The sequence below is a fragment of the Pseudorca crassidens genome, chromosome 10 (genome assembly GCF_039906515.1).
Source record: "Pseudorca crassidens isolate mPseCra1 chromosome 10, mPseCra1.hap1, whole genome shotgun sequence".
In the NCBI taxonomy this organism is placed as follows: Eukaryota; Metazoa; Chordata; class Mammalia; order Artiodactyla; family Delphinidae; genus Pseudorca; species Pseudorca crassidens.
In genome coordinates, this window is record NC_090305.1 from 71,816,194 (window position 1) to 71,842,497 (window position 26,304).

Sequence of the window (26,304 nt, forward strand, 5' to 3'; positions counted from 1 at the left end):
ATGGTGACATAAGAACCAAGACTACCTGCTTCTGAAGTGTAGCATCCTTTTCTCTCTCCAGCACCTTAGCAAAGAATATATAAAAACTCTCTTCTATTGGCTGGAAAATTAATCTGGCCACAAGGGAGCCAAGATTATTCACTATATCATACACGCCTACAAAACAAAAAGGAAGAAATAACAATCGTATTGGTTTTTCTATTTGAATTTTTATAGCACCATTAAAATTTTTTCTAATTTAATTTTTTAAATTAAACTTTTTGAGATAATTATAGATTCACTTGGAGTTGTAAGAAATAAAAGAGAGATCCATGTACCCTTTACCCAGTTCCCCAAACAGTAAATTCTTGCAAAACTATAGCACAATATCACAACTGACATGGATACAGTCAAGATACAGAACATTTCCATCACCAGCATTTTTTTATAAAAGTCATTAATGCCAAGTTGATTTTTTTTTCTATTTTTATTTGCACTACTTTGGGATTATATTCAAAAATAAATGTGAAAAAAATATTAAGACCTATATAGCCACACAAACATGGAGCAAATCTCTGTGACTGCAATGAGCTCCCTTTTCCCTTAGCACACTCTGGCCCCCAAAATGAGCACCAGAGCTCTGCAGAAAGCAGGGTAAGGGCAGAGAATCTCAAAAGAGAACTTGCCACCCATGTCAATGAGAGGGGATAGTCAAATATATATTTATAAAGACCTACAATTTTTAATCTTCAGGATTCATTTCTTATAATCTTTTTGTAAAAAATAGTCTGCAGGTTCATTTTTTCATTAAATGTATCAAACTGCAGAGAAAAATATGAGAAAGTATCTACTAATAGTTCATCTTTAATTAAAACAATACAGAATTTCATCTTACCCTGATCCCCAAAATTTAACACGTTCAAAAATGTCATCACATATCGCTCGCCTGTAAATGGAAAAGCAAAATAATTAGCATTTCAAATGTACAGTATTTTCTTCTTTCCTTTTCTTTTATCGTCTATCATCTCTTCCAGTTGGTAAATACTCTCAAAGGAGAAAAATTAAGTAATCAGTTAAAGACATGTTCCTTGTCCTAATGTTGATTTCAAATAATCTCAAAATAATAACAATTTGGAAAGTGCAGGGGGCTTTACTGACAACAAATTCCCAAACCAGTTAAATTAAAAACAAAACAAAAATCAATAAAACCAGTCTGATAAGTTTTTCAAAAAGTATGAGGAGTTACTAAAATGTTAATGATGAAAATGATTATCTCAAGTTTTCAGGGAGGTCAGATAATCTGCGTGTAAATTCTGTGAAATGAAAGGTCCATGATTAAGTGCACAGACTCATCAAAAGTTTCCTCTTTGGGTGGATAAAGCTCTGTGGAGGCTGGCAGTTCCCTGGAGCCCAAGTTCACAATTCAAGACAGTCTAATGCTTTCAAGGTGAAGACACCAGCCCAGAGCCCTATTCCCCACCCTCAACTTCCATGAATGTTCTTATTATCTGTGAGTGGAAAGCACTGACCACTATGGAGGTGGAGCACTGAAGAGTGTCCATAGCTCTGAAGGGCCAACTCTCACCTCCTAGCAACTTGCTCAAAGAGGAAAGCAATATTAAGAGATGAGAAGCAATGTGATCTCAAGTCTCTCTTCAGCCCTTCCCTGCCTACAATCTTCCAGCCACTGCATTTGTGGCAGGGACCTCTGCAAGTCTTCCCAGGCACAGGTCCTCAGGCACTGCACTAGTTCCCATCTGTATCTCTGCTCTGTTCTGATCCATCCTCACCACTAACAGTTCCAGCTTTTGCAAATACAGATCTTAAGTCAATCCCTGTCTTCACAATTTTAAATGGCTCTGTAGTGTTTGCAAAAAGTCCAAGCGCCTTGATTCTGCATTTGAGGTCTTTTATTATTTAATTATTATTATTTTTTAGAAATTTATTTATTTTTGGCTGCGTTCAGTCTTCGTTTCTGCGCGTGGGCTTTCCCTAGTTGCGGCGAGCAGGGGCTACTCTGTTGCAGTGCACGGGCTTCTCATTGCAATGGCTTCTCTTATTGCGGAGCATGGGCTCTAGGCGCGCGGGCTTCAGTAGTTGTGGCTCACAGGCTCAGCAGTTGTGGCTCGTGGGTTCTAGAGCGCAGGCTCAGTAGTTGTGGTGCACGGGCTTAGTTGCTCCGTGGTATGTGGGATCTTCCCGGACCAGGGCTTGAATCTGTGTCCCCTGCATTAGCAGGCGGATTCTTAACCACTGCGCCACCAGGGAAGCCCTTGAGGCCTTTTATAAACTTACCCCGAGCTATCTTTTTGGCCTCCCTTCACCAACCTCACCCCCACCTCCCACCATCACACCATCATCCTCTGCTACACCCTACACGGAGGATTTAGCCCCTCCAGCTGCCCTGAGTCAGGCTGGGCTGGTGTTCCCAGCCTCAGCTGTTGGTATTCTCACCACCTGCAATGGCTTTTCTTCAGGGGCTTCCCTGGGTTCTGGCACAAAAGGCCTCTCCCTCCCACGTTCCGTGAGCTCCCTGAGGGCAGGAACCATGTCTCAGTCATCTCCGTGTGCCTGGCTGCCTAGCAGAGCTCCAGGAAATGAAACAGCACTCAAGAGATGTCTGGCGAATGAGCTGCCATTTCCAAGTACAGCCCCTCACAGCCCTGTATCAGAGTTAACGACACAAATGCCTGGGGAGAGTCTCTGGGGAGAGAATGAGCTCCTTGAGGCCACGGCCTGTTCCTCATTCATCTGTGTATTCTCAGCACCTGACACACAGTGTTTAGGAAATGTGGGGGCAGAAAGTAACAGCATTTATATACACACACATACACATATACTATACACACACATATACTATATACACACACATACACACACACATATATACTATATACACTCACTCACATACACATATACTATATACACTCACACATACATACACACACACACATATACTATATACACTCACACATACACATATACTATACACACTCACATACACACACATACACATATACTATATACACACACACATACACATATACTATATACACTCACACATACACACATACACGTATACTATATACACATACACACACTCACACACACACACACACACATATACTATATACACTCACACATACACACACACATACAAATATACTATATATACTCACACATACATATACTGTATACACACATACACATACACATATACTATACACTCACACATACACACACACACATACACATATACTATATATACTCATACATACACACACACATTTTCGCTATAACAATAAATGATTTCAAATTTTTTAGAGCTGTAGTTTTTAGAGAAGAAGAATCTGGGTGTCCTTGTTAAGTCCCTTCCTTACTTCACAGCCACAGAGAGGGAGGCCCTGGAAAGTCCCTAAGGGCCCTCTGCCAGCCAGGTCAGGACGGCCCAACCATGGAACAGGCCCAGCTTGGGAGGCTTGAGTGTGTAGCTGACACCTGCCACTGCAAACACATCTAGCCACTGCAGTCCACACAGCCAACTTAGGGCCACTGCTTGCAACCAACTCAGGACCATTCCTCAACTCATTCAAACTGTCCTTTAAACTTCAGGAGGAAAAAAAAGTGCATTTAAGCAACACCCCTTCCCAAAACTCCCTCCATTGTTTTGCCTGTTCTAACAATAATGGGAACTATCACAATATACAATTTCACTACAGTACCTTTCTTTATCAAAAAATACTTGCTGAATACCTATTATGGTTCAGGCCCGGCAGGGTGCCACGGAGACAGTGGTGAACAGCACACTCACTGCTCTCAAGAAACTTAGCGTTAAGGCACCTTCACTCAGCTCTCCGAAGGCTTCTGACCTTTACTTCCTCCAGAAGCCCTATGAACAGTTTCACTTCTGTAATGGCAGCATTATGGGCTCAGGCTAGAAACATCCATTCGCAAAGTTCAGGGAGCCCTCAGGCACCTCCTGGTCCTATCCTTTAACTCACAGATGTGGAAAGTGAGGCTTAGGGGGGTTACTTCCCTTTGGAAGCATAATGAATAAAATAAAGAAGGTGGAAAAGGAAAAACAACAAGATAATAATAATGATGTTTGTATTAGAATGCTAGAATTATAGGAAACTTTTCTATTTTCCAAAATTCTTGTAATGGGGTTATATTATTTTCATAATTAAAAGATAATTTTTGAAAATATTTAGAAACACGTTCAGTAATAGATATATAGATGTACAGACACACGAAATTTATAGAGAGAAACTACTACTTTCAGCAGCTTATAGCCGCCTCCAATCTCATTCTTTGAACTAAAGCTGGGTATAAATAAACCATACGTATATATAGAAAAATTACATATACTTTCAGCTCCTGGTTTGCCCTCTGCTTCAGAGCTCTGTCACTGTTAAACTGGAAAGTCCCGAGAAGTTGGAAGGCTGACCAAACTATCCCACAGGTGAATTTTATTGTTGAAGAAAATAAAATGAGAAAAACATGGTCTTAAAAAGTGCAGAAAAAGAAGTGTATAAAAAGTTAGGAAAATGAGATTACAGATAGTTTTCTGTATTTTCCAAACTTTCTGTAATTGATATAATATTTTTATAATACATTTGTTTAAACGCTGTTAACATGGGTTCTGGAGTTAGACTTGGATTCAAATTAAATTGCTCCTCATTCTTGCAGAAGTTATGTAACCTCACTGACCCTCAGTTTCCTCATCCATAATAAATGGGGCCAATATCTTTCTTACAAGGCTGTGGGGAGATTTAAATTAGACAACTGAAGTATCAAATTAAATAAATGTTAGTTTCCCTCTCCTTGTTTAAAAAACTCCCATTTCTGAGGGTCCTCTGCCCTGGGGGCTCTAGGCAGCAGGTGGTCTGCATCTAGGCAATCATCAGTTCTATGGAATCCCCTGGCTGATACTTCGGTTTCCTGACTGCTCAGAGAGACCTTTTACTTACCTTCTGTCAAAATCTGTTTCAAGAAAGACTGTTTGAAGAAACTCCAAGTCAATTTAGCCTCTTCCCAATTTACAAAAGCCTAGAAGAAAAAACAAAATAAAACAAAAACTCCAGGCATTCCAAGTCTAAGAATACAGTAATACTACTGAAATTCAGTTTGGTCTCTAAATCCCAATTTGGATAGTCCCCACTAATTTTTCATTTACTGCTAAGCACACAGAAAACATCCAACGAATCCTGGCAAAGAACTTACATTCCTAAATGTGAAGACAAAGTCTCTGGGTGGAAGAGCCTCCCTGTGGGCCCTGCCCAAGATTCATTCACTGAGACCCCTAAAGAAATGTGCTGTCCCCTTGCTGCTGCCCAGAGAGTAAGCTGACCACATGGAACACACACAGCTCACAGTCAGTTCTTCCCTTAAAAGACGTCTGAAGCATGCCAAGCTGCAGGACAAGTTCTGCTCAATGTACGTCTTAGTGCTTTATTTAGCCAGCCAGGGTCTCTTTACAGAAAGCATATGAGCTTGGCTTGTATATTTCAAAAGAAAGTAAGGCCTTCCAGGTCAGTTAAACCACATAGAATTGGAACGACAGAGAAAAGGAAAACAAAAACAAAAAACAAACTTCTGATATGGCTCTTCTCAAACTCTCAGGGGGAGCAACAAACTGCCCATTTCCTAGGGACAAGGAGGGTAAGAAGGAAGCAAATGCTTAGGAAGGGCAGAGGTCAACCTGTAAGAGACAGGTAGCCTCAAATCCAGACAGCTGACCACAAAATGCAGGAGAGGGGCAAGCTAGCTGGACATGACTTCTTTTTTTCTACTTCCAGTTCCTTCTAGGGGCCTCTCCTCAAACATGAAGGCATCCTGGGACTCCAGAATATTCAGTTTAGGTGTTAGGTCCTTATTCTCAGGGTACCTGCATTTTGGAAAGTTCTTATTAACTCAGTTGATGACTTTTGAAAGGTGGGATTTCAGGGGGCTATTTAGGAGGAAAGGGGTGAATCTCAAGGCCAAGCCCACCCCACCTCTCTAAAAGGTCGATTTTAGCTATGGAAGCTGGCCCAAAGGCAGGTGTAGCACCTGTCCCAGTCACATGGGCCCCTGCTCTTGGCACAAAGCCCATCTGTGTAGAAATATAATGCATGCCATATATATGATTTTTAATTTTCTAGCAGCCTACAGTGAATAGTGAAAAGAAACAGGTAAAATTCATTTTAATATATTTGATTTGACCCCAAATATTATCATTGCAACATGAAAATACTAGAAGCATTTCATATTTTTTATATTAATTCTTTGAAATCCAGTGTGTATTGAGTGCACTTACAGCTCATCTCAATTCCAAACGCTCTGTAGCCACACTGCCCTGTCCACATTACCATTTAGGACAGGGCAAGTCTAGAGTACCCTTTGAAAGCAAGAGTCATTTCCAGTCCTCAAATCTCCTCACCCTTTGGTTTCAGAACCTTTCTTCCATATTTGGAGGACAGTTCTGAATCCTGCCAAACCACACTGACTTCAGTGCATCATTGGACCTGGAGCCAAATGCCAGGGGTAGCTCTAGTCCAGGAGGAAATTTTCCTCAGTGAGAAAGAAACTAGGCATTTCCTTTCCCCAGAACAAAGAGCGCCAGACCGCCCTACACCACTAGGGGACACTGTGGACCATGTCATCCTCGTACACTGATCCCGCCCATAGTTGGCTTCAGGGGAGCCTGGGTACAGCACCTTCTCTCTCTCACACTCTGCCCCCTCCATGCCAGGTGGTCCTCTGGAGGGAGCGAGGGGTGTGATCTGCAAAGCAGTAACTGTGCTCTTTTCAAAGGAAATGAACAGTTACAGTGGGCCCACAAGGCTTTTGTGAAGCCTACTTGCTGTTAGGCTGTGAATTGATTTGGAAAGGTGGCTGAGCTCTTTAAAAAATAAAAATAAAAAGTTCTTTAGGAGAGTGAAATCATGACAGTGCATCTGATCTTCAAGCTTATACTTGAGCATTCCTTTCTCCTAATGCCTTCAATTTAAATGGACCCATGGTTTGGAAGGAACAGCCACACTGCTTACTAACTCCAAAATGCTCATTAAGGACACAGAGGCAGGAAGTCTGATCAGAGATTGGGTTTCTTCTCAGAGGCACCTGCTAAGTGGTGGAAAAAAGAAGCACTCTTCGGGCTTTTACCATTCTGTTCTGAATGGATTTGCCACTTCGGAAGGTCGAAAGAGGCCTCTTCCCCAAGAGCTAGGTTGGTATTGCTGAGCTGGTCTACAGGCTGTGAATTTCTCCAGAATCCCGTGACCAACAAGCCATTCCACTGCCTCCCGGTACTGATGGAGAAACTGAGGTACAGGTGGGGAAAGGTGATGTGCAGTACCTCTGGAGAAGGTCTGGAATCAGAACTCAGGGGCTCATTGTGCTTTAACCTGAGTCACTCTTCCACTTCCCAAACTCTTCTGACTCAGAATGGTCCAACCAGCTGCATCTTTAACCACACTGACAAGAGTCACCAGGGCCACGGTCCTGTCCCCTGCCCTCCATCACCTCCACACCCCACACAGCACTCTTTCCTCTCCCTCTCGCTCCAGGGCTATCGACTGCCCTGGTTTCGTCCATGCTCCCACTTCCACCCACCCTCCACTGTCCTCATCACTTGAAAAGTGATAGATGATTGCCACTGCCTCTTCCAACCTTTTCTCTCCTCATGGTAGGGTTCAGGCTTTGGATTCAAGCTCAGAGACTGGGGCTCAAACTACAGCTCCTCACTTTTTGTTGTTGTTGTTTATTTTGGCTGCGCTGGGTCTTAGCTGCAGCACAAGGGATCTTCGTTGTGGCATGAGGGCTGCTTCTGAGTTGCGGCATGCATGTGAGATCTAGTTCCCCAACCAGGGATTGAACCCAGGTCCCCTGCATTGGGAGCATGGAGTCTCACCCACTGGACCCAGGGGTGAGACTGGGGAAGTGCCATTCCTTACCCTTTTTTTTCTTTTTTCTTTTTGGCTGGGCCACGGCAGCATGTGGGATCTTAGTTCCCCAACCAGGGATCAAACCCGTGCCCCCTGCAGTGGAAGCGCAGAGTCCTAACCACTGGACCTCCAGGGAATTCCCTACAGCTCCTGACTTACGGACTACGAAGGCCATGGGCAAAATACTTAACTTTGCTAAGCCTCAGTTTTCTCACCTACAAAGAGGGATAAGAAGTCCTATCTCCTGGAGCTGGTATGAGCATTGAATGAGAGAAAACTAGACATGATAAATTTGTAACAGATGGTAAGTTTCTCAACACAAGCAATTAGACCATGGTACTGTTCAAAAACCTTTCATTAGGCTCCACTGCCCTTGAATTGCACTTGGCAGCACTGAAGCCATTACTACCTGGCTCTAGACCAGCACGCCGTCACCTCCTTCCCCCTTTTGCTTCCTCACCTCTCCCCTCCCCAGCTGTCCAACCAACCTAAGGACCCAGTCATCTCTGCAATCCCAATTCCAACACGGTGATGGGCACATAACAGGCCCTGAGCAAATGTTCTTCCTTCCTACAGCCACGAATGCTCATTTCTACCACAGGTGCACATTCACCTCTGCCCGCTCAGGCGTCAAGGCCTGGCTCAAAAGCAGCTTCCTCCATGAAGCCTTCCTTGACGCTTGCAGATGGAATTCATCAGTTCTTTCTCTGTGCTTCTATCTTGTTAACGCTAGACACACAGTGTAGTTAGCAGAGTACACATGTTATCTCCCCACCACAGTGCAAGTTATGAGCACAGGGACCTCACTCAGGGCACCTGGTACAGTGCTTAAGACAGGATACTGCTTAGTACATGCTTGCTATGTTAAATTCCTCAGCTTTACTTGCATGCTAGCTGATCTCTCATATTAAATCCCTCAGAAGTGTCAAAGAATAGAAAAGATGTAAAAGGCAGCCGTTATTTGAGATGTCATTATTTTAAGGCTAAATAAGTAACATTAAAGAAGATAGAATTCTGGATTTCCCTGGTAGCACAGTGGTTAAGAATCCACCTGCCAATGCAGGGGACGCGGTTTTGAGCCCTTGTCCGGGAAGATCCCACATGTCGCAGATTAACTAAGCCCACGTGCCACAACTACTGAGCCTGTGCTCTAGAGCCTGTGAGCCACGACTACTGAAGCAAGTGCGCCTAGAGCCCGTGCTCCGCAACAAGAGAAGCCACCGCACCACAATGAAGAGTAGCCCCCGCTAACCGCAACTAGAGAAAGCCCACACACAACAACAAAGACCCAATGCAGCCAAAAATTAATTAATTAAAAAAAAAAGAAGATGGAATTCTATAAGAGGAGGCAAGAAATCTCCCAATTTGGTCAAGTTGATTGTGAATGCAATTTTTTGACCAGTTTCGTAGAAGGGAGCCCCCAGGGCAGAAAGCTGTTCTGGAGAGTCAAGTTAGGCATGTTGCTGGTGTAGTCATCCACTGCATTCAGATTTGTCTCCTTTCTTTTCTCTTTAAAAAAGTAAACTTGAATAATGAATTGTTCTACCTGGAATCTCCCAATCTTTAAGTAAATAAATAATTACTTTGGGCAATAAGCCAATTTCTTTTGGAAGACTTCATAGCATAGAGATTTAAACACACAGACTAAAGTTTTTCCATAGACAGAAGTTAGAGAGAAGTGGGTCCAAAGCCAGCTGTGTGATTTGGGGTTCATCACCTAATGTCTCTGAACCTCAGTTTTCTCACCTGTAAAATGGGAGACAATAGTATTTACCTCATAGGATTACTAAGAGGATTAAGGACAGAAGTCCAAGTACAGTACTTAGCCTAAGGCCGGGCACAGAGTAAGTGTGCAGTCAATGGCAGTTATAACGGCTCTTTGTCAAAGTTCAAATACTTTCACAGAATTCTGTAAGTCTTTAAGAGGGGCCTCAGAGGTTGTGTAGACCAACAATCTCACCTTAAAAGTGAGGACCCTGAGGTCTGGAGAGAGTCCTGCAGGCTTCAGATCTGTATCTACTGCCTCCCAAATGCACAGGAAGCTCCCTGAGCCTAAGAAGTCACCTTCCTACGTGTCTGTATCCCAGAGAACACCCAGCAGGGGCTGTGTTCTGTCAGCAGGAACGCTGCCACCATCATGTGTGACAGGTACACCCAACCTTCTTAAGGTCAAGACTTCTGTCCTGACAACATGAGCATGGGTACTTTCGGGACAGATTGCCAGATGAAACCGCTGAGCTCTCAGCAATGTCATCAGCGTCTGCCTGGCTAGGATGCTCGAGTGGAGCTACTCCTGCTCTCAGAGCAGCAGTGGGATGCTGATGATGGTATGCGCTGTCACTTATGGATGTGCACTCATGCCAGGCCACAGTGTTAAGCACCTTATATGCCCCATCTCATCTGGCTCTCACAACCACCTTAGGAGGGAGGTATTCTTATTATGCCCATTTGACAGATAAGGAAACTGAAGGTTGGAGTTCTGAGCCCGTCACAGGGTTAAGTACACACTTGTCAGACTCTTTTCCTTACCCTCTCTATCTTTGCCTGTATTAACAGTAAAAACGCTCCTTTCCAAAATACTGCTGGGTGCAGGCGCTGGTCCAGTATGAAAAGCTGGCCAGGCTTGGTACAGGTGGGCCCTGGGGAGCGCTCAGGGAGGGGGACTTTTCTGCACTCTCAGACCCGCTCTGTGGGCAGGGAGCAGAAGCTCCAGGCAAGAGAAGTGATCTGGAGTCCTGATCTGTTAAGCCTGCAGATAAGGCACCATGGTATCCAAAAATTGTCATGTTGATTTAGGTTAAAGGTAAGATCTAGTTGATCAGAATGGAGAACTCTCATATAACAAATAAGAACATATCTGGCTTTGCTACATAATTTCTCGTTTTTCTTGAAAAGCTGCATAACAAGATTCCTTAAGTTCTGAGACTTAAGTCCCAAATACTTTATTACATTTTCAAGTAATCACAAAAGAGCTATAAGGAGAAGTCCAGCTGAAGCCTTCCCTCAACTAAGTGCACCACATCCAGCAAGCAAATAAGTACGAGAAAAAGGGAAAGTGCATCAGCCCAGATGGAGCAGGTCACAGAGCATCTGTGCAGAGGCGACGTGGTAAGACATCACATGCACGGCTCCTGGGCTAGAGACACTAGCACTGACCCCACCAGAGTCAGGAGATAAAAGTCAAATGGACTGAAAGTTGCTCTCACACATCAGCCTCTGGAATCCTCAGTGGTCTACGTGGGGAAGCGGATCACCTGAGAGAGCAGCCTGACACTAGGCGAAGGAACTCTGCAGGGCCCCTCCCTGCTTTGTCAGCACCCTCCAGACTATCTGTGCTGGAGGTCAGTCCCGGGAAAAACCAAGAGACGCAGCAGAACAGAGAGAGTGAGCACAGTGGTGAGAGCCCTGTGCTCTGCTGGGATTCATGCCACTCCAGCTCCTGTCCTCACTCTGACCCTCACCTTGGGCAGGTAATTTAGTTGCTAAGCCTCAGTTCCTCAACGCTAAAATAGAAGTAATAATGTCATCCCCAAAGAGTTGTTATAAGCATTAAATAAGGTGTGTAAATCATCCAGCACAGGGGCTGGCAGAGTGATTTTCAACTGGGGGCAATTCTGTCCCCCAGGGGACACTCCACAGTGTCTGGAGATATTTTTGGTTGTTACAACTTGGGGGTGGTACCTCCTGGTATCTAGTGGGTAAAGATCAAGAACGCTGCTAAACATCCTACAATGCAAAGGACAGCTCCCACAACAAAAATTATCTGGCCCGAACTGTCAATAGTGACAAGATTTAGAAACCCTGGCTGAGCACATAACAAGCACTCCATAGACATGAGTTATCAAATTATCTTTATTATATTAACAATAAGCAATAAAGTTGTCATTTCTTTCCCTCAAGGATAACTAGCATCTGTGATTAAAATGATAACAGACAAAATACATTACTTACTCTACTTCTCGTAATAGTGGGTAACAGATCTGTCATTCTGGAGACAGGAAGAACTTGTTGCTTGGCTGATTCTGGGGAGCCCAGTAACTTTGTGAAATAAATAACATAGCAGAGCACCAGAACTGCAGTATAGAAAAGCTGAAAAAAGAAAATAATGGGTTTAAATTACACTGTTTTAATGTAAGCATAATTAAGATACAACTATAGATCTGACCTCAAAGGCCAGTCAAGAAATAGAACTGTCTTAATTAACTGTACTTTCTATGGAGCAATGTCTCACCCTCTGGAAAACAGCACTACTGAGTATGACCCAGCTCCACTGCAGCATCTCTAGGGAAAGTGTCACACTTCACCTGACTGGGAGAACAGAAGTTCTTCCAGGCAGGCAGAACATAAGTTCCATGACAGACATCCACTAGGACAACCACCACAGCAATGTCAGATACGTTCTCCGAAGATTCGTATTTGGACAAAGGGATGGCTCTCCCAGCTAGACAGTACACCTTGAGAATCCATGTGTTCCGGCTGTGCTAGTATCCAGGGACTTGTCCATCATCTAGGGCTGGGGGTTTTCCATGAACCCCAGAAACCTGTGACACTATGATTAAAAAGCAGAATTGAGCTGCTGGCTCTCCTTTCTGCCTAGTGCATGGGTAGGGCAAGAGCTACTACAGGATGGGGAGGGACAGGGTGCTAAGAGGCTCCACCCCTTCCTCTTCCCATCTAGGACAAAAAGATGTCTTCTGGCCATGAGCAGCAGCCTGGGGTTTTGTCTGCAGGTTGGGGAGGAGTACCCAAAGAGACCCTTTTCAGGAATTCCCTAGCAGTCCAGTGGTCAGGACTCTGCACTTCCAATGCCGGGCACCCAGGTTCGACCCCTGGTCAGGGAACTACAATAAGATGCCACAAGCTGCGTGGCATCGCAGGGAAAAAAAAAAAAACGAAAGAGCCCCTTTTCGTAAGCTCCCTTATCCCCTCTGCCCCTGAGAACAGTGCACACTAGCTTAAGAAGTACTGGGACCTCCAGGCCCCACTTTCAATCTGGAAACACCAAGGCTGCTCCTTTAGTAAACGCACTAAGAGGAGTCTGGGTTTAGCAGGTGTAGGCTCCTCTGCTCTCCACGCCCATCCATGCCTGAGGACAGACTCGCCATCTACTCTCCTTCTTTCACGCCTCAAACCCTTTAAGACACAAGCAGTGCTGTGGGGAGCCACACCACCTGATGCCAACATCCTCTGTAACAAGCACGCTTTTCTAGCCCCCTTCCCTGCCTCTCTCCATCTTCCTGCTGACCAGAGCCTGGGGAAGAGCAACAACCTCTTTACAGAGTATCCTAACTACATGATCCCTTCCCCTTTTTCTAATAGAGGAAATATTCACATAAATTGACCATTTTAACCATTTTAAAGCATATAATGGCAGTGGCTTTTACTACATTCACAATGTTGTACAATAACCACCATTATCTAATTCCAGAACATTTTTCATTACTCCAAAAGGCAATTCTGGACCCATTAAGCAGTCCCTCTCCATTCCCCCAGCCCCTGGCAACCACTAATCTGCTTTCTGTCTCTACAGACTCACCTATTCTGGACATTACATATTAATGGAAACATATAATAGGCGGCCTTTTGTGTCTGGCTTCTTTCACTTAGTATCATGTTTTCAAGGTTCATCCATGTTGTAGCACGTATCAGTATTTCATTTTTATGCTGAATAATATTCTATTGTATAGATATACCACATTGTGTTTATCCATTCATCAACTGATGAACATTTGGGTTGTTTCCACCTTTTGGCTATTGTGAATAGTATTACTATGAACATCCATGTACAAAATTTTGTTTGAACACCCATCTTCAGTTCTTTTGGGTATATACCTAGGAGTGGAATTGCTGGATCATATGGCACTTCTACATTTAACTTTTTGAGGAACTGCCAAATTGTTTTCCACAGCAGCTGCACCATATTACATTCCCACCAGCAATGTATGAGTGTTCCAATTTCTCCATATCTTCACCAGTGTTTGTTATTTTCTATCTTTTTGATACTTGCCATCCTAACTGCTGTAAGGTGGTATCTCATTGCGGTTTTGATTTACATTTGCCTAATGACTAATGATGTTGAGCATCTTTTCATGTGCTTATTGGCTATTTATTTGTGTATCTTCTTTGGAAAAATGTCTATTCAAGTCCTTGACCCACTTTTGGGATGGTTTGTCTTTTTGTTGTTGAGTTGTAAGATTTCTTTATATATTCTACAGTGACTCTTTTATTTGAGCTATGATGCCATGGAGAGAGGGGCCAGTTCAAGGAGGAACCTGGAGGCAGGTTGGAGAAAGGGGAATCCCAGCAACATAGGTGGGGCTCACCTGCTGATATGAGGTGCTGTTGGCTCTTAGACCTCTCCCACAGAGACTGACAGAGAACATACCAGAGAAGTGCTCTCAGAAATCTTATAATAAGGATGTCAATAAACTCAGAATTGGCCTAGCTGACCTATGATCTATGACGTATCCTGGGTGGGAACTATGACAATGAGAAAGTCATAATGCAAGTAACTTTCCCAAGAAGAGTCAACCAATAACTGGGCATCTCTACTGCCCTCCTATCCTATTAGGGAGAGTCCATCACAAACAATGATGAATGTTGAGAACTGTAGTTCTAGATCTAATAAAACATGGCAAAAATAATCAGAGATAACTTCTCTAAAATATGCAATTGTAGCAAGCTACTTTTAGGAAGCAATTCTCATTCTTTTTTTTTTTTTTTTTTGCGGTACGCGGGCCTCTCACTGTTGTGGCCTCTCCCGTTGCGGAGCACAGGCTCCGGACGTGCGGGCTCAGCGGCCATGGCTCACGGGCCCAGCCGCTCCACGGCATGTGGGATCTTCCCGGACCGGGGCATGAACCCGTGTCCCCTGCATTGGCAGGCGGACTCTCAACCACTGCGCCACCAGGGAAGCCCCTCATTCTTAATCTATAATTTTAAATCTAGCTCTTCTATGTTTCGCAGAAATATTTGTACTTTTTGCCTAGGACATGGGAAACATTTTCACATAAAACATTACTAAGAATTTTAACTTGTCTTCCAATACATTAAGAAAAATTACAAAGTAGTTTGTACTATGAGATGGTCTGATAACTATATGATCTTTTTCAGTTTTTAAATTAGCATTAGTACTGTAGTTACATTTTTAATAGAACTAGAAATATGAACTAGAACTAGAAAATGAGATGGAATTGAAGCCAAAATTGCTAAAAATGAAAACGTACCTCCTATGACTAGATTCACACCCTCTGAATTATGAGAGATTTCAATCTAAGTTTAAAACAGGCTTGGCAGAGTTTCCTGCTATTCTGAAAACAATTGATTGAAATCCAGGGAAAATAACACACATGTAATTTGATTCCCACTCCACCCCCTTACTGCTTTTTCTCTCCTCCATAGGATTGTCAGACAATCAAAGATCAGTTGGATATGGGCTGGGCTTGCCCACAGAATGTCTAAAGGAGTTTTTATGTCTGACAACAAGGCCGGATGTGGCCCTCACCAGGTCCCCACAAACACCAGTGGTGTCAGTGTATGCAGCAGGATGGACATGGCAGCCAGAGGAGAAGCAGTGCCAAGACCACCTTTCTAGAGCTTCCAGCCTTCTCCACATGCATGAATACTGTAAATGTAAATCACTGAGTAACAGAAACAGGAAGTAAAAAACAGATGGAGAAACAGATTATACAAAAGTTAAAAGTCATAACTCTTACCTGGGCCAAAGAGAAAATATACAGTCCCCAGTGAGGCAAACACACCACGAGAAAAGCTGTCAGGATGCTCTTGAGGATTACTGACAGGCTCTCAGCAATCACCTGCAAACTCATGGTAAAGGGTATACTTTACAAACATTATTAAAAACTAAAGATGCAAAGGAATCCCAGAAAATCTGGGATAGTGGTTACCCTGGTGGTAGGGGTGGGGCATATGGTTGGACACAGTATTAATAATATTCTACTTCTTAGGTTGGGTGGTAGGTTCATGGACCTTCAGTATATTATCATGCTTTAAGATTTACATATATGTTACACACTATATTCTTTTGTATGTATCAAATAATATATTTTAAAAGATGAAAAGCTAATATCCGCATACAACTAAATAGAATCACTAGAAAAATCTGAAAAACGTCCTTTTAAATTCTTATTTACACTAATAACTTCGCTATTAACAAAACCTGTTCTTCATTAATAGGGTAGCAGAGGTAAACTTCAACCAAACTCATCTGACAAATCTCAAGTGAATGAACTGAACTGATGATGTTACCTTTTTCCAAATATTTTTTTAGATGCAAATCTGAAAAGGCCATTCTCTCCTATAAAAGCATTTTTTAAACACCACTCTTTCTCCTATTCTTCTCATTTCTCATTCACAGCAGAAGGCACACTGACCTTAAGCTTGACAAACATATGTGCTTGTGCCAAGACCCAGAAGGGCTCTCCCAGAAGTTCCACCACTGCCGAGAACCCAAACAACACCACTCCAGTTCCATAGTGGGGGATGACGTCAGGATCGGGCACTGCGAGCAACTGTAGCCAGGCCCACCCCAGGAACACGGACCAAAACACACCCAAAGGGACTCTAGAAAACGGAAAAAATGTCTCTTAATATGCTAAATATAAAAATAAAAATATATTAAAATAGTAACATTGAACAGAAAAGAAATATAGTCATAATAAAAATAGCTACCAAAAAAAAAAAAATAGCTACCACTTATTCAGGCACTTACTACATGCCAGGCATATGATTCACCCCCTTTATCTCACTGACTCCTCACAATGATACTCTGTCATTACCGCCATTTAAAAGATGAGGAAACTAAGGCTGACAAGCATTGGGTAATTTGGCCAAGGTCACAGACAGCTATTCAGGGCAGAAGTAGGACCCAATCCTGATCTAACTCCAAAGCCTGCACTCCTATCCACTGTGTTACAACGACTCGTAAGTAAAACTCCCAGAAGTGCCTGCTGTTTGCACTAGAATAACTGAAGGACGGTATACAGCTGGTCCTTGTACCTCAAATAACTGGTAGTCCAGTGCACAGTATCCCTTTAGGTGTGACCAGAGAGCACTTCAATATGACTGGGTCGCTAACAGTCATTCCTCTAATAAAATAAACACCTACCGGTCCTTATGACAGTCATCTCCATGAGGTAATAAGGAGTTATGCAAGGGCAGGACTGGGAAAGCATTTTAATCACTAGCCCTCCTGGCAGGGATCAAACTGCAGAAAAGCCATTACAATTTTTAGCTGATGTACTTGGTCCTCAAGAATATTCTAAAAGGCTCAGAACTGAAATCAACATAACAAAATTGAGGAGAGATACAAAGAAACCCTTAAAAGGCTTTCAAAAAATAATAAGTGGCTGTTAAAAGCGCAGAAAACACTCTAAGGAAAAAGGTTAGGAATAAAAAAGATGGCACAGGCCCAGTGGGAATCAAAATAGCAGAAACAGCCTCCAAAGAGGGTAGGAGTGGGGTTAGAAACGTGGCACACAAACCCCTACCCGGAGCTTCCTCCTGGCTCCTGGCCATCCGGAGAGAAAACAGCCAGGGATGCTACTTCACACAGATGTTCTCCCCTTCCTGTCCCACGCCAAGGGCCCAGAAGCCCACTGCAAAACCCAAGCTGGAAACTATTCAGCTTTAGGCAAGTGTTGCTGTTTAATTTCTCACACTTATCACGCTTGCCTCCATGAAACCGTCTCTGGCCAAAGCACAACTCACGTTAGCCACAGGAGGTTGAGGGTCTGGCTCCAGTCCCGCTGGGTGCTGCCACTCAGACATGCTCTGCGGAAGGCCTCTCTGGCCAGGAAGATGGTGGTAGAGTAAAGCAGTGTTAGCCTGTAAAGGAAAAGCAGCAATCAACATGATGTCTAGTTTTTTCACAGAGACAACTTCTGGGATTTTGCTAGCAATCGGGAGGAGGAAAAGTCTTGGTCATAAATCACTGGTGGTGATTGGTGGGGGGCAATGGTTTCTTACAGAAGCCCCCTCCCCAGCTAATCTGATCCATACAATAGGAGAGTTAGGAACCAAACAAGGGACATATGAGTGTGTGCCTATAAGAGTTATGCCTAGGACAGAAACTGCCACAGAGGCCCCCAAAGACTGCAGCCTTTGTGCCTATACAGAGGTGTGGCTCTGACCATAAGGAGGAAAAAAGGACAAGATATGACCACACACAGCAAGAGGGCCTCTTGGCCACCCTGAGACTGGTGACCTAATGACCCCTACGAAAGAAGCTGAGGCTCTATTGAGTAGAGAATCAATAGCTAGAATGAGGATGGCCCAGGGCTAAGGTACCTGAGGTTGTCCAGGGACCATTCTGTGACCCAGTGCTTCTGTCCCAATGAGACTGAACTATATGTTAAGCAGGTGGACAGGCCAGACAAGGGCTGTCAATGCAGGGATCTGCAAATCTGGGAGAGGCCCAAACTGCTTTAAAGTCTGAGTACCTAAGAGGCCTTGGCCCTCTTCCTTCCTGCTTTTACAAGAACGTTTCTTTTTTTTTTTTAATAAATTTATTTATTTATTTATTTTTGGCTGTGTTGGGTCTCCGTTGCTGCGTGCAGGCTTTCTCTAATTGTGGCAGCTGGGGCTACTCTTCGTTGTGGTGTGCGGGCTTCTCATTGCAGGGGCTTCTCTTGCTGTGGAGCACAGGCTCCAGGGCGGGTGGGCTTCAGCAGTTGTGGTACGTGGGCTCAGTACTTGTGGCTTGCAGGCTCTAGAGTGCAGGCTCAGTAGTTGTGGCACATGGGCTTTGTTGCTCCGTGGCACGTGGGATCTTCCCAGACCAGGGATAGAACCCGTGTCCCCTGCATTGGCAGGCGAATTCTTAACCACTGCGCCACCAGGGAAGTTCCAAAAAGAGCATTTCTTAAAGTATGGTCCCTATTTCAAAATCACCTGAAAAACTTGTCAAAGTGCAGATTCCCGGGCACCTCCTCAGTCCTACCAATTGCAAAGCTCTCCAGATGATTCCTTTGCCCATCAAAGTTTGAGACCCTTCTCTAAGCTCTGAGAACAGAGCCAAGAGCGTATGTTCGGTAAATATTAGATGTGAAATGCTGTCTGGAACATAATGTCTTGTTTACTAGGACATGAAGACACACCTGGGAAGCTGAGCTATACTGAGCACTCACATCACTTCATATACTTTTGTGTCATTTGTGAAGACAGAATATGTGTGGGTGTCCTTAAACAGACAGGAGGAGAGTAGAAGAAACAGAATCTAAAAGACAAAGCAAGTTGGCTTTCTAAGAGCTTCCAAGGAACTAATGACAAGGACACAGCTCTCATCCCACTGCCACTTTCCAATTATAAAATTCACCGAGGAGGGAAGGAAGGGGCTGTTCCAGCCCTGCAATTACAAAGCACATCCTCACGATGTGCAGAATTCCTGCTTCCTTTGCTGTCAGCAGGACGAGAACACAGGATTATACCTGAGTTGGAGTTTGCAGTGAATTACTCCCACTCCTCTCCTGGGTTCTAAGGCACAGCGGAACAGCGGGCAGAGAAATGTGTATTTGGAGGCTGCTAATGGAAAACACACCATGGGTCCATTAAAAGCAACATCGCCTAATGCTTCTCTTCAGCCCACTGCTGAAACACTCTGCTTCTGGTAAAGGTCCATGCTTCTAAAATCCAAGGGTGACACACAGGTACAGAATTTGAAGAAAACCCGACTAGGGATGTGAGTTGTGGACAACGCCAGGGTACACCCCTTCTTACCTGACATTCACTATGCCAACGATTTCCTTTGACAGGAAGCGAAGAATAAATGCATTTAAGACAAAGGTGATCAATCGAAACAACACCTACAGAAAAAGAAAAAAAATAGATAAGAATAAATTATATTGGGAAGGTTTACTTTGCTGAAAAGAACACAAGATGGCTGCTCTTCTTAATGTAACGACACACAGCAGCTTCGCCAGAGAGTTTCTCTTTAACTGCTTCTGAAATCTCATTCCTTGGGGTCTCTCGGCACTCTCATGCAATGGTCAAAGAGCCCAAGAAGGCATGTGGAAGTCTCCCTAATTTACTGATTAGAAGAGGGAGGCCCTGACAGATTCACTGAATTTCTTCAAGTTCAGTCAGGCAGAAAGCAGAAATGGAATTCTAGGGAGCAGAAAGGGAATTCTAGTTAGTGCTTCACACTGGCCCTCCCTCCAGCCTGTTTAGAAAGAGCACACACTTAGCAAGTGGGAGTCTGCAGAATATAGCAGATTTACCAGGAATCACGGAATCTAACTTCTCCTTCTTTGCCTAGTTATATCTAAGGATCCGACAATGACATTTAATCTCTTTGAACTTTGGTTTCTCAATTAGAAAACAGAAAAGGCTATGTTTATTTACTGAATATTTGCCACTTTCCAGAGAGGAACTGAAATACCTTTCAAACAACTGCAATAAGATACTATAAAATAGAGGGGAAAGGAAAACAGAGTCCAGCTATCACCTTTTGAAAAGGATATATCCTGAGACTTTCAAGCCTGTGAATTCAAGAAAACCACCTGAACAAAGAATTCTTCCCATGAGACAGAGAAAAACAGGTTGCAATTAAGTGAGGCTGCCAAATGGGGATGATGGCTGGGGTGCAAGCCTCACTAAGTGACACCCCCTCTGCATCCTGGCAGCAACACAGATGTAACTCAAGGGCACTCCAGAGCAAATGACAGATCACTTCTGTGTCAAGCACTCTCAGAGCTACACGTGAACAGTTGCAATCTGGAAAATTCAATCAAACTATGCCAATGGACTACAGTGGTCTGAAAATTTCCGGGGGAAGGTATGACCAAAAAGGGAGATTGCAGTCTAACACTGTCCCTGAAGTGTCACAGAGCAGCAAGGTCTCCAAAGCCAAGGTATCACAGTGTTAACCTTTATGGAGTCAAAGGTGATCTTTTCAAAGTCTGATGAAAGCTTGGTAGCCTCTCCTTAGAAACATGCGGGTACGTAGACACCAAATTCTGTATTCAATTTTAGAGATTTGAAGCCAATTCATGCAGCTCTTAACGGAAAAAGTACTCAGCTGAGAGTCTCAACTCACCATTTAGCTAAACCCATCATCTTCTAAATTCTGTAAGCCTCAGTTTTCATCCCTGTCAAGTGAGGCTACCTATCACAGAGAGTTGATGACAAGGATCAAAAAACATCGTGGAAGTGAAAGCATTTTTGAAAAATGCATACAAATGAAAGGCATTAATACACTATGGCTGGCTCAGAGTTACAGAGAATAAGCTCTTAAATTCTTTCAGAACACAATGTAATTGCAAAGCTACCTCAAGTGTCTGCATTGTAATTTGAGAAAGCACACAAGACTGAATTAAAACACTCCAAGAAACCTAAAGATTATAGCTATTTAAAAAAAAAACCACATGCACACATTTATGTTAACTTCAAAGTTATCAATAAGAAACTTAATGTCTTAGGCTATATCCATATCTCCTAATTGGTTTGAATAAAGGTTTGAGCTAATGAAGCTATGAGGTTGCTCACACTCCCCAGTATTTGCTCCGTATAGTGGCCCTTATTAGCAACACAGTCTTCATTTAACTTTGTAAAGGACTTAACAGTTTAAAAAAAAAAAAGCCCTTTCACATCTGTTAATTACCTGACCCCTAAAAGCAACCTGGTGAATGCATGGGAAGCAAGTAAACTCGGAGCAAAGGGATTTGCCCACATGGCAAGCAAATGACCCAGCATGACCTTATGGGTAAGGCCACCCGACTCCTAGTCTAGTGTGTTTTCTGCTATGACTTGTTTTCTTTTAATGAAGCTAATCTCAGTAGTAAGGTATCATCAAAGGTTGAACAATCAACACTGTGGCTAAAGCACTAAATTCAAACAGTTATTAATGTTGTGAAATAGAAAAAAAAACACAATTAAGTAACTTAGGGTTCACCTAATTTAGCGTTAGATGACTAGCTAATGTTTATTAAGTGCATATCTTGTGCAAGGAATTCTTCTACATGCCTTACATAGATTGGCTCATTTCACCCCTACAGTGACCATTTTCAAAATTCATATTACCATAATAAAACTAGCTAACATTTATTAAGTACTTATGCCAGGCACTTAGGCATTTCACCTAATCTCCCTAATGACATTATGAGATTGCATTATTGTTCTCATTTAAGATGAGGAAACTGATGATTGTAGAAGTCAAGAGATTTTCCCCAAGTGCAGGCATCTAGCAAGTGGCAAGGCCTAAACTTGAGCCCTAGTCTGCCTGGTGCTTTCTCCTAACCTCTATGTGAAATGCTGCCTCTCTAAAACAAGGGGAAAGGTAGATTCAGGACTTTTGTGAGGAAAGGTTGAACGGGTCAAGAGCGGGACACAGAGAAACTGAGCCACATGACTTAGAATGACCAGGTTCTAGGGTTAAAAGAATCTTTACAATACCATTTGGATCAACTGGCATGCACCATATCTGACGTGAAAATTTGGGCCAAGAAGGGAAAGTGACTTGTCCAAGGTCACACTGCCTTAAGGAAGAGTGCATACTAAGAGCCAGAGCATACTACTGTTAAGTGCAATTATCCGAATAACCCCAACCTAGCTTCACAGCAACCTTATGAGCTAGGTACTCTTACTACCCCCATTTTCTGAGGAGGAGCTGAGGCTTAGCAGGTGAAGTCACTTGTCCTGGGTCATGCAACAAGGACATGGTAGAACCAAGATTCCAGTCCAGGCCTGTCTGAGCCCAGGTCCCTGTTCTTCGCCATGCCATATTGTCTCTCTGAACTCAGTGCGAGTCAGAGTTTGAAAAAGTGTTTGAGGGTAAGGAGTGGGACATGGAAAAAATAAACCCTTGCCTTAAAAATATGTGAGCTTCTAGAGCACCAGAGGCACCCCTGCCACCTGATCTAACCTTCCCCTACTGCCATATGGGATAAATAAAGCTCAAAAGGAAAGTGGTTTGTTTGCAGTCTCCCAGCCAGGATTCTGGACGCAGGCTCCCAGCTCCGGGCCCAGGTGTCCCCTCTCGGCCGCCGCCGCCACCGCCTCTCGCGGAAGCCCTCAGTAGTAGCGGGGTCCACGCCAGGGCTGGGTCTGCCCCGGGATGGGCTCTCAAGGGCCCCAGGGCCACCTCCCCGTAAGTCCCGGCTGGGGAACGGCCCGGCAGAGTACCTGCAGGAGGAGACCAGAAGAGGCCAGCCGAGCCGCCTGGCCCAGCACCTCCCGGGGGCTCATAGCCTCTGCGCCCGGGATCCGTCACCAGTAAACGCCTCAGACGGCCGGCTTTGTCGCAAGAAGATAGCGTCACGGAGCGGCTCGTTCGCTGATTGGCGATTTTGTAGGGCGGAGGCGGGACACGGGAAGATCTGGCCCTTTAAGTGGACCGGCTTCGGATGAGTCAGCGTGGTTGCGCCGCATCGCCTTTCCCGTTTGAGAGAACGTGTGGTTTGTGTGCCTATGCCTCCCTGTTCCAAATGAGTTAAATACTGTGACCATACTAAGAGGCTCTATTAAAGTAGCCAAAGCCCCTTCTCTGAGGCACCCAGGCCACCAACCAAGAAACACTCACTTCCCTGGCCTCATCTGTCTAAAGGAACAAACTATTCACTGACCTCCGTAATAAGATTTTTGCCATTTGGCCTTCGCTTACAAAATCACGGACACGGTACCCAGAATTAGACTAGACAGGATTGTCCCAATTTTACAACGAAAGAACTGAGGACCAGAAGTTAAATACAGCATCTTCATATGTGTGGTTTTGTGTAATCCTTTCTCAAGTGTTGAAAATTGGGACCTGTTGTCAGAGATGAGTAAAGTGAGACGTGGAGACGTGAAGTGACTTGTTCATGTATACATAACTTGTACCTGGGTGGAGTGGACCCCAGGCTCCTGATCCTAAACTTGCCTCCCTTGTCTGCATGCCACCAATTGTGAGGACAGAGCAGAAGAATGGTAGGAAAGAGCTTCATAAAATGTAAAGTGCCCGACATAGTCAGCTGTTGTTCTGTCCATGCTCCTATCATCTGCTATGCGGGCCATAGGAAGCCCCATCTGTCTCTTTTAGGCACTTGGTGATTTGACCCCAACCTACCTTTCAACCACCTTTCACACTCTCACTGCCCTTTCACAGCACATTCTAGGCTCTCGCCATTTGGATCCCTTACATTTCCTCAAACAGGCCCAAATTGGCCTTTGCTCTGCTGCCATCTCTGCCCAAAGTGCCTTCCTTTCCAAATGGCACTGCCTACCCTCCCAGGCCCCAGTGTTCTGACCTGTGAGTATAACAGCACCTGCTATGGACTGAACGTTCGTGTCCTCCCCAAATTCATATGTTGAAGCCCTAATTTCCAATGTGGTGGTAATTGGAGGTGGGACCTTTGGGAGGTAATTAGGTCACGAGAGTGGAGCCCTCAAGAATGGGGTTAGTGACCTTACAAGAAGAGACGAGAGAGATGAACTCTCTCCCTGCCATGTGAGGATACAGTAAGAAGGCAGCTGGCTGCAAACCAGGAAGAAGGCTCTCAACAAGAACTGAATCGGCCACTTTATCTTGGACTTCCCAGCCTTCAGGACTGCAAGAAATAAATTCCTGTTGTTTAAGCCACCCAGCGTATGGTATTCTATTACAGCAGCCTAAGCAGATTAAGGCAGCACCTGTAGGGCTTCCCTGGTGGTGCAGTGGTTAGGAATCCACCTGCCAATGCAGGGGACACGGGTTCGATCCCTGGCCTGGGAGGATCTCACATGCCGTGGAGCAACTAAGCCACAACTACTGAGCCCGCCTGCCACAACTACTGAAGCCCGTGTGCCTAGAACCTGTGCTCTGCAACAAGAGAAGCCATGACAGTGAGCGACCTGCGCACTGCAGTGAAGAGTAGCCCCTGCTCGCCGCAACTGGAGAAAGCCTGCACACAGCAACGAAGACCCAACAGAGCCAAAAATAAAAACAAATAAATAAATTTATTTAAAAAAAAAAAGACAGCACCTGTAAAGCACTTTGTAACCCTTTATAGCTCTTAGCACAGTCTGCTTTGCAGTGAAGAGACTAGGCTATGTCTAAACATCCCATGAGTTCTGATAAGGCAGGAATGAAGTCCATTGGCTTTGCCTCCTGCAGCAGTGGCAGAGAAAGTCCCCAGGACACCCATGAATGCTTCCTGACTTGTTATTGCTGCTATTACTGCTGAAAACAGACTATGGGGTTCAAGGCCTATGCACATCCCCCACTCCCATCTTGCCAGATTAATCAAGCTCTGTCTTATGGCAGGGGCTCAGAATGTAAGCTTTTGACTGTCAGACAGACCTGGCCCTGAATCCTTATTCTGCTACTCACTAACCAGGTGACCTCTATACGCTCAGCTATTAAATAGGGGATATTATCTGCCCTGTGATGGCAGTCGTAAGGAATATAGTAGACAAAAGTCTGGCCCTTCAGGAGCTTAAATTCTAGTGGGAGGAAGATTGAAAAAAAAAAAAACCCTAGTAAATAAATAATAAAATTTTACATAGGGATAAGTGCTATGAAAGAATGAAATAAGATAAGGTAATAGAGACTTTTAGATGGGGAGGGAGGGGTGCTGTTCCGGAAGGCAGAGCAAATTAGGCAACCACTTGGAGAGGAGAGCAAAATGCTGGAGGGTCGAGGTATTCAGCCTGTGGGCCGAGATGCCCAAGGCCTTGACCTGGGCTGCCTGCCTGCCCCCATGGACCTTGGGCTGGCAGGTGAGGTGGGCTCTGGCTCCCTTTATCCCAGCCAAGCAGCTGCCTCCTCCACAGCTACTGCTTGGAGCGCAACCAACCTTTTTTTTTCTTTTTGTCCGCTCTGCATGACATGTGGGGTCTTAGTTTCCTGATCAGGGATTGAACCCATGCTCCTGCATTGGAATCACAGGGTCTCAACCACTGGACCACCAGGGAAGTCCCCAAGAGCTATTCACGTCAACATACTCTAACCCTAGGCATCCAGGTGGACTGGTCTGGGAGTGACTAGGGAATCGTTTCACTGGGGGCAAAGAAGCCAAAGGGAAATGCTCCAAGCTAAGTCCAAAGTGCAAAGCCTCGCAGGAGTCCAGGGTACAGACCCTAACGGGCTTCTGGGCAGGGAGTCAGGGGCCCTTTTCTCTCATTCTGGAGGGTAGGATTTAGCAAGGAGAGATTGAGCAGACACTTTGTGCCCAGAGCCGTGCTGGGTGCAGGGGTGTGTGGGAAAGAAGGAACTGTAATGAGAATCAGTGAGCACCGACCACTGACTCCATGTTAGGTGCTTGTGTGAGCACTGCACATGCATGTACTAACCTCTTCATCCTCTCAACAACTCATGAGGTAGGTATTACAGATGAGGACTCCAGGAGAGCTGCAGAGGTTGAGCTGCAGTGGGCTTGAAGTTGTCCCCCGCCTCTGTGCTGAGCCTCTCCAAAGGCCTTGCCTCTGT

At 44.4% G+C, this 26,304-nt stretch overlaps 1 protein-coding gene across 10 annotated transcripts in view; it reads right to left on the reverse strand.

Moving 5' to 3' along the window:
• The window catches only part of RFT1 (RFT1 homolog), a 54,301-nt gene extending 31,125 nt beyond the window's left edge, over nt 1-23,176 (reverse strand). For all 10 annotated transcript variants that reach the window (XR_010947067.1, XR_010947066.1, XR_010947065.1 and 7 more), the window contains exons 1-9: nt 23,046-23,176; nt 19,644-19,729; nt 17,637-17,753; nt 16,301-16,490; nt 15,623-15,724; nt 11,859-11,996; nt 4,950-5,028; nt 875-925; nt 26-156 (exon numbers count right to left, since the gene is read on the reverse strand). Coding sequence is in view for 1 of the 10 variants with exons in the window: in XM_067754755.1 (XP_067610856.1) it covers nt 26-156; nt 875-925; nt 4,950-5,028; nt 11,859-11,996; nt 15,623-15,724; nt 16,301-16,490; nt 17,637-17,753; nt 19,644-19,729; nt 23,046-23,108 (957 nt within the window). In the remaining 9 variants the exon portion in view is untranslated. The remainder of the gene's footprint in view (nt 1-25; nt 157-874; nt 926-4,949; nt 5,029-11,858; nt 11,997-15,622; nt 15,725-16,300; nt 16,491-17,636; nt 17,754-19,643; nt 19,730-23,045) is intronic.
• Nucleotides 23,177-26,304: the final 3,128 nt, after the last annotated feature.